The sequence below is a fragment of the Sander vitreus genome, chromosome 22, assembly GCF_031162955.1.
Source record: "Sander vitreus isolate 19-12246 chromosome 22, sanVit1, whole genome shotgun sequence".
NCBI classification, from domain to species: Eukaryota; Metazoa; Chordata; class Actinopteri; order Perciformes; family Percidae; genus Sander; species Sander vitreus.
In genome coordinates this window covers 18,047,586-18,060,220 of record NC_135876.1, presented here as the reverse complement: position 1 = coordinate 18,060,220, position 12,635 = coordinate 18,047,586, and the positions used below count along the sequence as shown (strand labels likewise).

The window sequence follows — 12,635 nt, the reverse complement described above, 5'->3', positions numbered from 1 at the left end:
GTGCTCTTAGTCAGATGGCTCCCTCTGGACGGGCAGGGAAGTAATACTCTGTTTAGAGGCTGGGGTGAAGAAGCTGCTAAGGATAGGTCAATACTGTTTCTGGGGATGGAAAATCACCAGAGATAGACATTTGAGGGGCTGCCTGAGACACTATTAGCTACATTATGGTTACTGCTGCTGCTAGGAGAGCTGTCATTTACTTAATTAAGAGCCAGGCGCAGGGCAAGAGGGAGAAGAGGCCACAACACTCTCTCTGGGCCTCTAACATGAAAGCCTGATTCCTCATCGTGCAAGGGTGGAGACCTTACAGGGGAGAAAAAAAATCTATCTCATTCATTATTCTGGCACAAAGTGGAATTATGGAGTTAAGGAATTACACAGGAGGTGGTGCCGTGGAGTGTGCCGAACAGAAAGGATTTTACACCTCAGCAGTTCTGTGACTACTTCTGAGGTGATTGTTAAGCCACAATCAGCGGAGGGAAGACTCAATGACAGAAGAAGAAGCACAGGCACAGAGGAAATGGCTGCAACGGTGTAATAGATGTCTCCACTGACTGGAGGTTTTAAATGTAAACAGAAAATAGTACACTTGAGGTTGTAGTAAGCCCCCAGTTTCTGATGAATGGATGGAGAATCTGCATGCAAACGATGCTTAAAGCAGTAAGGACCCTGTGCTCCAACACTTATGCTCTCACTCGTGGCCTCAGGTCTTCACCAAAAGGCTCTTTGACATGAGAGTGCTCCGCTCCAGCTCTTACCTGTCTCTCCCTTGATGCTGGAGTGGAGATGGAAGCAGCAGAAGCACAAGAGGGACCAGAGGGAGGTAAATTGGTGAGAAGAGGCAATGCCCATTTCAAAGGTCAAGAAGGAAAGATGGTGTGATGAAGAGTGGAGGATGGAGAAGGGAAGAGGAAGGGGAGGGGAGAAGAGGGCTTTTGTGTTGTAGCTTCACGGGGGCTTGGGACACTTTGCACATGAGCACATCTGTTATGGAGCGTCCTCCTCATTCCCAAAGCAATGTCAACCTGATTAGCTCAGGGTTGAAAGAGGCAAATAACAATCTAAATTATTCTTCATCCTTTTATAGCCATCAGCGAAGGCGAGAGACTGAGATGAAGACTAGCTTTAGAGAGCTGTAAGCCTTTTAGGAGATGCCTGCTTCACTATTGCTCCTCCTCCTAAATTACTTAAATGATATTTGCTGTAAATAGGATTCTGCTGCCGGCAGCCTGCAACACTGTGCTGAATAAAGGCTATCTTCTCACTCTGTGTCATATATCTTTGTTCATACTTTGTCTGTTTAGAAACCCAAGGCTCTTATGACTAGAGTTGAAATGATTATCAACCAGTTAGTTGATCTACAGAAAATTCATCGGATTTGATCAATTTAGTTCATTTTCACGCAACAATGGCAAAAATCTTTGGTGCCAGCTTCTCTAATATCTGTTTTATATCATGTAAAATTAAATATTTTTGGCTTTTGGATTGATCAGACAAAACAAGACATCTGAAGACATGCCATCACCTTGGGGTTTGGAAATTTTCACTATTTTCTGTTTTGGTTTTAAGGACCAAACTTTTAATTGATTAATCGAGAAAAATAATCAGCAGATTAAACATTAATGAAAATAATCTATAGTTGCAGCCCCTATTCAATAAAAGAAAGAAGAACAAATTCTAACTGCACAAAGCTTCATAGTTACAAACTCTAAATGAAACGCTTAGTCAATTAGTCTATTAGTTGATCGGCAGAAGGTTAATCAAGACATTTTTTCCAATCAGAAAATTATTTAAAGTTATTTATTAAGCCAAAATGTTGAACATTCACTGGTTACAACTTAAATATGAGGATTTGTAGATTTAGTTTTTCAGTTTTACATCACTGCAAATCAAAAATATTTTTGCTTTGTGAAAATATCACCTTAGGCTAACATTTAGTAGAATGAATGTTTAATGAAAAAAATAATTAACAGATAATATCGATAATAAAAAAGTGACCAGTTGACCTTCAAACTGAAATCACTTAAAAAAAACAACCTCTATTTGAATTTGTGTCCATCCTGCATTGCATCTGGTCAGCTGCAGGACATTAAGAAGTAGCCAGTTGGGTGTGAGGGCAGTCCAGGGCGGAGTGTGTGTGTGTGTGTGTGTGTGTGTGTGTGTGTGTGTGTGTGTGTGTGTGTGTGTGTGTGTGTGCGTGAGGGGCCAGACACCCACATGTCATGCCTGACACATCAGCCTGCACCCCCCAGGCTATCGGGCACTAATGCTGCCTATGTCCCACTTTCTCCCCTTGCCCCTCCTCACCCGTTCCTTCTGTCATAGAGGTTTTATAACAATGGATCACACCAGCACTGCAACACACAATAACACCAGGTGCTACAAACTGCACAAGACTATATCTTACCTCCACTGGAGCTAAGCTAAACAGGGTTTATCTAGAAATAAGTTTATCTAAGTCTTGTATTAGTTGTTACTGTATTCCCCTGTTGCAGTGATATTTACAGAGCTGAGTGGGTAAAGGTGGAAACAAGCAAATAATCATGTAGCTAAAAGAACCAGCCCAACCCAACCCATCACACCCCACCCCTCCCAGTGCATTATGCTGGTGGAGCAGACAAATAGTGGAAGGAGGGACGTCTGGAAATAGTATTGCTTTGAAGCCCATAACTCTATTCTGGAGAAAAGAATCATCACAGTGTTATTCCACATCCTCAGATATAAAGGGAAAAAAACATAATAACTTCTCGATAGCCTGGATCTCCACTGCCCTATACTAGCTTCCCCACCCCCTCCGCCCGCCCACAACCCTGCCTCATCCACCATACACCCACTACTCCTACCTCAATCTTTGGTTTCAAAGGAAGCGAATCAGCCAGAAGGACAGAAGGTTATGCATTAGTACTGGTCATTGCTCAAAGAGCGGGCGTTATAAATAATAAAGGCTTGTGAAGGACACAAGGGCTGTGGGATGCATTTTTGGTTCACGCCACACAAGTCAAAGACAAGACTGTAATTTCTATTCCGAAAATGTGACCCTTGCAGCTTCAATTACATCTCAACAACACCAACCGTGTCCGTACCAGGAGATGTGATGCCTCTTTGTTAGCTCTACATGAAAGGCTTATTGATATTGGTTATGGAGCACATGCTACACAACATAAGTTTTGCTGAAAATGATTTTCCAACTTAAAGACAGTGTATAACTAAAATAAATGCATATTGAAATTCAATTTATTTTCTCCACAGCTATCCACGTACAGAACTTATATACTTTCTAGTCAAGGCAACAATAATCTTCTTGACTTTAAATATACAAACAGCAGGGAGAATTATATTGTCAGTTATTTTGAAGTTCTTTGTTTCGCTCAAAATCATTTCTGCATAACCAAGCATCTGTGAAGCCTGATGACCTTTACTGCTGTTTGCATCAGGAACAAGAAGTCTGCCTTGTGCTCATCCTCGCTGTCCTCCATGCCGCGCAGTGATCGTCTTGCTGTAGCCATGGGCGTTGCGGGCACATTAGCAAATGTATTACACCTGCTTTATAGGCATGCATTAAGCCTGTTTTCAAATTTGTGCAGACAGCTGAAATCCCCATAATGAGATCCACCTCCAGGGGAGAGACTTGTTCTCCCTCGATCTCCTTTATCCACTCTTATTTACTCAGTGTGGCCCATTCAGCACTGGGTTTGTGCCACTTTATTACTTAACCTCACCACACAACATTACGAGGCTCTTTGCATCAGCAAGCAGCCTATCCCACCATGCATCGTGCACACTAAGCTGATTACACAAAAATAATAAGAACCTGTGCCTCCAGATGTGTGTGTGTGCGTGTCTCTTTGTGTGTGTATATGTGTGTATGAATTTGTAAAGGCAAAAGAGAATTTTGCACGAAAGACAGTAGTTTTATCCCATAGCTACATTACATAATACTATGAAGTATGCACTAAGTATGTTAATATACAAAATTAGTGTATTTTACCGTTTTGAAATAAGAACAAATTATGCAAGATGGTAAGAAATCAAATAAAGTCAATCAAAGTCAAATTGTGACTTTTAAAGGCTACTGTAAGTTGAAAAATAGAAAATTGTCCAAAGATTTAATATTTTTCTCATATGTTTTCCAGGTATGCTTGAAGCTGTCTCACCACTGTCCACTATTAGTTTTAATTTTATCCAGCCGGGAGCAGCTCCTTTCTTATGTGTAATGTATAATGAAACAATTTTTGTTTCATGTTTGTTTATTTGGCCCCTTATCAGCAAAATACTAGATTAAAAGGTGGAAATTGGAACAAAACATGGTAAAAAGTCAAAATATGTGATGCCTCATTTCCCCTGTATGGTTTGGCTTGACTTGACTTGACTCAACTCACTTGTGGTACCAGGTGCTTTTCTCTATTTCCACTGGTGATAGTACCCCCTCAGTGTAGGCCAGATTCTCATCTGATCGCCATAGCGACAGCACGTGAAACTGCGTGACATCATCCTTAACGCGACACTCGCTGGATCCATCGGGAACAGAAGAATGTCTGCACTTTGTCAATTGTACTGCGTAGTGTCGGGCGTAGTTTTGCGGGATGGCGAATAAAATGATTGCGGTCGCTATTGATGGTCGCTTGGCTATTCAAAAATGGTTACCGAAACCTTCGCATTGTAAAATTGTTGGAAGCTACATTTAAGGAAAAGTACTGCAACTTTTCTAATGATGCAACTCTAAGTGCTTTCCAAAATAAAGTCCTGTGTGGCTGACTAGTCCATGAATAGTAGATGAAATTAATTTTTGATTGCAAGTGAAGCCTAATAAACCTGGAAATACACAAAGGCCAGGAGCAACATTACAGCAGATGTGGCATTCGTGTGGACTTTTTGTCTGAATGACCTCCAATACCAGGAATCAATGAAATGCTCTTTTGGGGAAGGGGTTCTCTAGGTGACCTTTGTGAAAATGTTCCACCATTTTGGCAGAATCCGAATAAGTGCAGATCATTTCATGTGGACAGTAAGTGTATGAAATGAGTGCTCCTGTCGTTCCAGCCTGGCTCCCTTTGACAGCATGATGATAGAAGCGTCACATCCTTGGGAGAGTAAATGCAAACTGACAAGAGATGAGCCTTTGGTTGCTGAATATAATACGGAATTGTGCTCTGAGTGTCTTATTATCTTGTCTGTTGATGTCTGAAAGGGGGAGATTTGCTTGAGAAGAGAAGACAGAAACTGTACGCATCCAACACCATTCCGTCCTTAGAAAAATTGCTTGCCCTACTAACCACAGCTTTCCCACCTAATGTCCACTTCTACTTGGAATAAATACAAGGCAGCAGGATGTTTGTGGTGCCTCGTAGCCCCTGTTAGCTGAAGTGGAAGACTATTTGCACAGGCAAGCTTTTAGGAGGAGCACGACCCTTTCACCACTGCAGTAAGCATGTGGTGGGTGTGTATAGGTGGACAATTTACTATAGACAAACATGACCACTGCTGTCATTGTCTCCAACTGACTTCTCCTTCTCACAATAGCACAAAATCTTATACATAGTATTAGAGGACTAAAACTGAAGTCATATCATCAACTCTGCAGGGAAGGAAAGTTGTGGTTTACCCTCTAGATATAAAAACACATATATGGCACATGTAATCGCAGCACAAAGTAAATATGCAGCAATACCAGCATTAAATGATGATTCAAGTCTGTTCAATAACAGTATAATAATGTGTATGGAAAGAGATCTAGTGTATACTTTCTGGGAGTATTTAACTAATTAGCCATAGGTGATCCTAAGCAGAAGACTTTTCATTTTTCTATACTCTGAAACTGAGGAATCCAAAGTATTCTTGCTTCTTCACCACAATGAAAGTAAAGGAGAATAATCTTAATGGCTTCTGCACAGTTCAGAGCCACATAAAGAAAACCACTGAATAATGTAAGGCCTAGTTTAATTTCATTTCAGGGTTGTTTTCATATCAGTGGCATTTATGTTGATAATAGAACAGTGAGAATTGAAAACTTAATACAATCTCCTTGCAACCACGAGAGTTCACTGCAAACACAAATACAAGCAAATGGGGCTCAAATAACTACATAAAATCCAACTGATGTACGGAACCAAAAAAATCCTAATTATTGTCTACATTTTTTAAATAATTTCTTTACCTACTCAAAGGGGTCCAAATTCAGATGCATGGAACATTTTGCATCTTAAAAATCAGGATAGCGTTTACCTTTATGGCCACATGAGTTGAGATTGAGTATTCATGCATGCTCTTGGGGGAATCACTGGAATTGTTGGGTCCTTGTAAATTATAGAGTGTGGTCTAGACCTACTCTATCTGTAAAGTGTCCTGAGATAATTCCTGTTATGATTTGACACTATAAATACAATTGAATTGAATTGAATGAGTTACGCTTAATCAGTTTGAGAGAGGTTTCATAGACCCCACTCATCACATAGGGGGTAATGTGATCCATCAAGTGCAGTTAAAACATTAAAGTTTAAAAAATGTTCACTCAAAAACTTCAACTAGATACAAAACAAGGAGACTACCATCTAGACTGAGTAAAAAAAGGTGAGTGACCAATCACTAAACCTTTCCCTTCTGTCTGGTACACACACACACACACACACACACACACACACACACACACACACACACACACACACACACACACACACACACACACACACACACACACACACACACACACACACACACACACACACTCTTTTTCTTCCCTCCTATCTCCCCCAGCAAAAGACACAGTGCCACATCTCCTCGTCGGCCCCTGCCTTTTTCTCTGTGGGCAGCGCTTCCCAAATCAAACCTGCCGCTGGCACAGCCCATGGCTCCGCCACTAGGCAGAGAGAAACCATCCCCCAAAGAATTCTCACTGGAGAGGCTCTGACCAGCCATCAGACAGGCCATCAGCATCAAGCACAAAATGGACACAAAAAAATCATAATCTTATGGTTTAAGAAATACAAAACAGCAATACGTTACTTTCATGTTTTTCTTAAGTCATTTCTCATAGACAAAGGCGCATTAGTAATGTCAAACCAAAATAGCTTCAAATATAAATAAATAGTAATGCATTTCACAACAATTAAGTGTACATGCACGTGAGAAAAAGCAGCAAAAGTAGCAAGTGAGCAGCAGGAGAGGAGTCAGATAGAGACTGATCAGAAACGAAGAAAGAGGGAGAGACTTGATGCTTATTAAACCAAATTAGAACACTTCAGAGAAAAATCCCGCAGTATACAGTCCTTGTTTAGAAGTCTCTCGCCTCGGGTTATTCTTGAAAAAAGGATTTAAAGGACAGCTGAAATCTCACTGATTAGATTTGATCGTAACATTTGGCTCTCTCTCCTCCAAATTCGGATTTTATTTTGTTCACAAATGTTTGGCAAGCTAAGTATATACTGTAGGCACTATACTATACGCTCTGCCACTTCCCAGGACACACACACACACACACACACACACACACACACACACACACACACACACACACACACACACAGTCTAAAAAATGCACTGTTTACTGCAGTATAAATGTATAACCAGCAATAAAACAATAATATGCCAGAATCTCACACACATGCACACTAAGACATTAACGCACACTAATAAACACACAGTTTAACTTTTAGAAATGCAAAAACAGAAAGACCACCAGACAAGATAGTTTGTCTAAATATACAAAACATTTTTGTCACCTTGCATCCACATAAAAAAACAAATACTATAATAATAATAATAATAATAATAATAATAATAATAATATTAAAACTTGACAAAAATGATAAATGATGAGGATATGCTGAGCAAATCAGCTCTTCATAGGAAGTCCTTCAAATTTGTTTTGCACAATATTTAGAATGGTCTCTTTAAAGAAGCTTTCTACTGAAATTAAGCTAATAAAAACAACGTCTTAGAATTAATTTGTTTAGTGTAGATGGATACATTTCACAAATACTAAGGATGAGAGCACACAATTTCCTTGACATTAAATATATAAATTCAAGTTTAAATTCTGTAGCTTTGTCCATAAGGAAAAATCTGCAGTTACTGGACACTGCAATTTGATATAAATATTCAGTTTGTAATTATTTCTAATTCTAATGATTATAAAATCTCTCTAATGAAGGTTTCTGAGGGGAAAAAACGTAAGAGCTATATTACCTTTCTCAAATAATTAGAACATTTGCTAAAATGGTAATTTATATCATTATGCTTATTGCTTAATAATGAGGCTCAGGGATTGAATTAGTCCACATGATTGAAACACCTCATAATAAAAACACACACACACACACACACACACACACACACACACACACACACACACACACACACTGATTTAGACACAACCAAAATAGTGTGAAGACTCAATTAATGAGATAACTGCAAAAATAATGAGGCATGCTGATATATATTTTTTGAAGATCATTTGCAACTGAAGATTCCAAAAGACAAACAATTACTGAATAAACTGAAAATAAATAACTGTAAAAAGAGAAGTCTCTGCAATATTCTAGAAATAATAATATTATATCTGATGTGCTGATGATAAATATTATATTTGAAATAAAGTAGAGGTTTAAATTTCAATCAGCACAAAGTTATTAGTTATCTGCATAAGTTGTGATTAATTATAACATTGTAACAAATACAACATTTTCTCCACCAGGATGACGAAGGTGGGGTTAGCAAAAAATCCTGACCGGTAAAAATCAGATTTTTAAGGGTCAATTACACTTTTAAATACATTTTATATAAAGGAGAGTCGTGCAAAGATGCAGAAGGATCCAAATGATCCACTAATGCTTTTGTTAACACAAAATTACATAAAATACAATTTCCCCATAATGATATCTAAGCTTTATGAGAGCCGAACATTAACTTGGTCATTGCACTTAAACTAAGTTTGCTGCCTGACACTGCTGACACCTGTCCCAGCACTGGAAGCTCTCAGTTCTCACCTCACCACTGCCTAAACCAGACCTCAGCAAGCAGCTTTATGAAGGAGAAGGAACAAATGGGAGGCGTGAGCCGACTTACCGTACAGCTTGTTGGGAGTGCCCTCTCTGTCCGTGGCCTCAGAGGGCAGGAGCAGGGGCTCGTCGTTCAGATCGCTGTCTGGGGTGGCCGCTTTGTCGTCCGCCCGGAGTTCTGCTGCACTCATGTCGCTGCGCAGGGAGAGCAGCGGCTTGCTCAGCTGCCCTGTAATCATCGGATCCTGGAGGGAGCTGGAAGCCCAGGTGGGAAACAGGGAGGAGAAAAAAAGAGAAAACACCCCTAGTTAGATGTGCTTCGGCGTCTTAGCCTCACCAGCTCCTTCTCTATGTCTCTACTCTCTCTCTCTCTTCCCAGCTTCTCCTTTCTATCGCTCACTCATCACTCTCCCTCTCTCTCCTGCTCCCTCCCTCTCCAGCTCTCTCTTTTATCTGAGGCTGGTGCTACCCCGCTGATACTGTCGGCTGCTGCCTGGTGAAGAACTGTTACGGATCGCGTGGCGTTACCATTATACCCTGCAGTCCTAAAACAGTGATACATCCATCTCCAAGGGCTCATTACTACCTGACATGTGCCTCATCTTCAGCGAACACTAAGCTGACAGCAGTCTACAAAGGAGGTCCATGGGCTGTGCTCTGATAAATAAATGAAATAAATATAATTATACATCTAAAAAGAAGATATGAGTGAAAATACACACCAGTGATTATATCAATTTTCACATAGTTGGGGACACAAAATGAGATCAAAGGTGACATATTGCAGCAGAGTGTGAGGCAACTTAAACCAAAGGCCTGATTTAAACAAGAGATGAAGTCACTGATGTTCCCAAAATTTCCCCCCAATTATTTTCATTTTTTTTGTCAGCACTTAGAAACAAAAATGAAGAGCATCTACATGCCATGATTAGGGCATTATCCATCTGAACATATTGGAATAGATTCAGCTAAGAGAAAAATTAAGAGCTTTGAAATAATCTGAAACATCACAGACTACAAAAAAGCACGGCATGCTTAAGATCCAGAAGAAGATCCAGTCTACAGACAGTTTCTGACTTTTACAAATATCAAAAGTTTAGTTTCATAAAAGCCATTTCTCTTACCTAAACAAAGCTCCAGAAGAAAAGAGTAAAAAAGTGTTCAGAAAGTCCAAATGTTGAAGTCAGTCAAACAGCAGCTAAAACATGCCACCACAGTGCAGAGACCAGCTAGTACATGCTTTCTACTGAACCAGAAGCAGCCTCCTCAACCTGTGTGTATCTGAAGGGCAACCACAGGTTCAAGCCTGAGGCACTGGAGATGTCACCTCCTCCTTCTTTCTTTCTTTCTCTCTCTCTCTCTCTCTCTCTCTCTCTCTCTCTCTCTCTCTCTCTCTCTCTCTCTCGCTCTCTCTACCTCACACACACAAACACACACTCCCTCCCGCCTTCACTCCCTCTGTCTCTTCCCCCTTGTGTCCTGTGACTGGAGAGCTCCTCAGACAGTGTTCACCCCACCTCAGGCTCTGAGACAGACACAAAGCAGCAGGACTAAGGCCCCTTCCTTATTTATGAATAAAGTCCAACCTAAATATATCTGAGCAAAGGACAGGTGACCAGCACATACAGGCACAGATAGGAAAAGAGAGGGTGAGTCAAGAGAGGGTGAGTCTTATCTTGCCCCTGCACCAATCAACACCCACCCCACCCCCACCACTTCTATCAGGGTGGTCGATGAGTTCCTACCCAGAGGGGCCTTTTTAATGTGCTTATTACGAGAATCAGTCCTCTTTGATATGACACATGATAATCTATGAAAATGTTAATCAATAGAAATAGTTTAAGCTGCGTTAAAAAAGTGAGCTGGCTGGTCAATACTCATATCCCCGGTAACAATGTCACTAGTCATCAGGGCCTCATTTGTGGAGCACTTAAATGTGGGACACTGCGCATCAATGCACCTCTTTGCCCGCCGAGGTAAACACATTTTCCCCTCTGTCTGAGCCTGGCCACACTCTGCATGCATTTGGGTCCACCCCCACCTCCTACCTCCTATCCTTTGAGTTTCTTGATAGGTCCACTGGAGGGCAAAATTAATACCTAATTGAATCTTGCAGTCATCAAAATAATCAATAGTTTTTTATTATTTATTCTTCACAGTCTGTTGACTGTTTGAAAGCTCAGAGGGACAGGGCAGAGAACAGGCAGCCCTGAAATTTCTACCGTTTCACAATGTAATTTTCACTGGGGCATGAGAGTTTGCAAGACCTATAAAAAATGAGAGCGGTGTTTTTTTGTTAGGATGTGAGGGGAAAAAATAAAGGAAAAATGGGAATCTTTGCCCCAGCAGCTACGATGAAAAATAGAATAAACAAGCTACTGACACTTCAGAGAAGGGCAGGGTCCTTTCTGTCCATCCCTCCATCTATTTCCCTTTCTCCTTTTCTCCTTATTTCATCATATCAGGAGTGTGGCGGTACCTCTCTAATGCTGGCATTTCTCTTCCTGACAGACTCCAAACAAGTGCTGGGAATGAGATCAGAGCTCTAATCTTCCCCTGGCCTCTGAGGCTCGAGGATAAGGGGGCAACACTCATCTCTCACCATCTTACGCAGCTGTTAATTACCTCATTTCAAAACAGTTTGCTTTGCCCATTTGCAATCATGCCACCAGGTTGGGCTTGTTTATCATTTTAAGCTCAGGAAGTAATGTAATTACACATAATGGGATAACTGTAATGTTATTGTAAAAATGCGTAATAAAAAGGGATATTTAAAAATTACCATAAGAAATTACATTATTGATTCTAAGCAGTGGATGTGTAACGGATTAGCTTCATTTTTTAAAGTAACCCTCAGACCTCTGATTAAAGTAATAATGTGAGTTTGTCCGTGCGTGTGAATGTGTGTGTGTGTGTGTGTGTAAGAGGGTTGGCGGGAGCAGACATGAGGGAGGTTTGTCTCATTTCTTTTCTGTTCACTCAGTCTGGCCTCAGCTCAGGAACAGGTTGCAGGAACAAGAAAAAGCACTTGATCCCCCCCCTCTGCCTACCGCTTACCCATACCCACCAAACCCCCCACTGGCCAAATAATCAGTGGTTAGCAGATACCTATGCTAATAGCTAGTGGTCTTACCAGTGTGAGGGACACTGTGTGAGGGGTTTCAGCCTGTGACCGTCACACTCCACTCCAACACTTGATTCTCCACTGGTTATGAAACAGAAAGAAAAACTTGTTGTTTGATCTTATTCATAATAATCTCTAATATTGATACCCGTATTCAACATGGACGGGACAAACAGTTGGAACAGTACAACCGAACTATAGCTGTGTTAGAAGTTAAAAGTTAGTATACAAAAAAATGATGTATTTCACTGTTTTCTACTAACAGGAAATTATGCAATACACTGACATACATTATTCAAACTCTTACAGAAATGAATAGTGTGATGTACAAGTGATTGTGCTTGTAGTTATAAGGTGAAGATAACAGCAAGGCCACAGAACTAGCTGAAGAGAGTAAAGTTGTATAACAGTAGAGTTGCATCGATTCACTGATTCATCGATTGAAAGAAAATGAGTCTGATTATTGTAATATTTTTGCAGCTCTCTCTTGACCATTTTTCTTTTGACATTGCAGTGCG

General features: G+C 40.5%; 1 protein-coding gene across 1 annotated transcript in view; it reads right to left on the bottom strand.

Moving 5' to 3' along the window:
* pou6f2 (POU class 6 homeobox 2) overlaps nucleotides 1–12,194 on the bottom strand; it is a 68,582-nt gene extending 56,388 nt beyond the window's left edge. Inside the window, exons 1-2 of the mRNA XM_078280592.1 lie at nucleotides 12,127–12,194; nucleotides 9,061–9,248 (exon numbers count right to left, since the gene is read on the bottom strand). Of these exons, the coding sequence (XP_078136718.1) occupies nucleotides 9,061–9,232 (172 nt within the window). The 5' untranslated portion in view covers nucleotides 9,233–9,248; nucleotides 12,127–12,194. The remainder of the gene's footprint in view (nucleotides 1–9,060; nucleotides 9,249–12,126) is intronic.
* Between the last annotated feature and the right edge of the window lie 441 nt (nucleotides 12,195–12,635).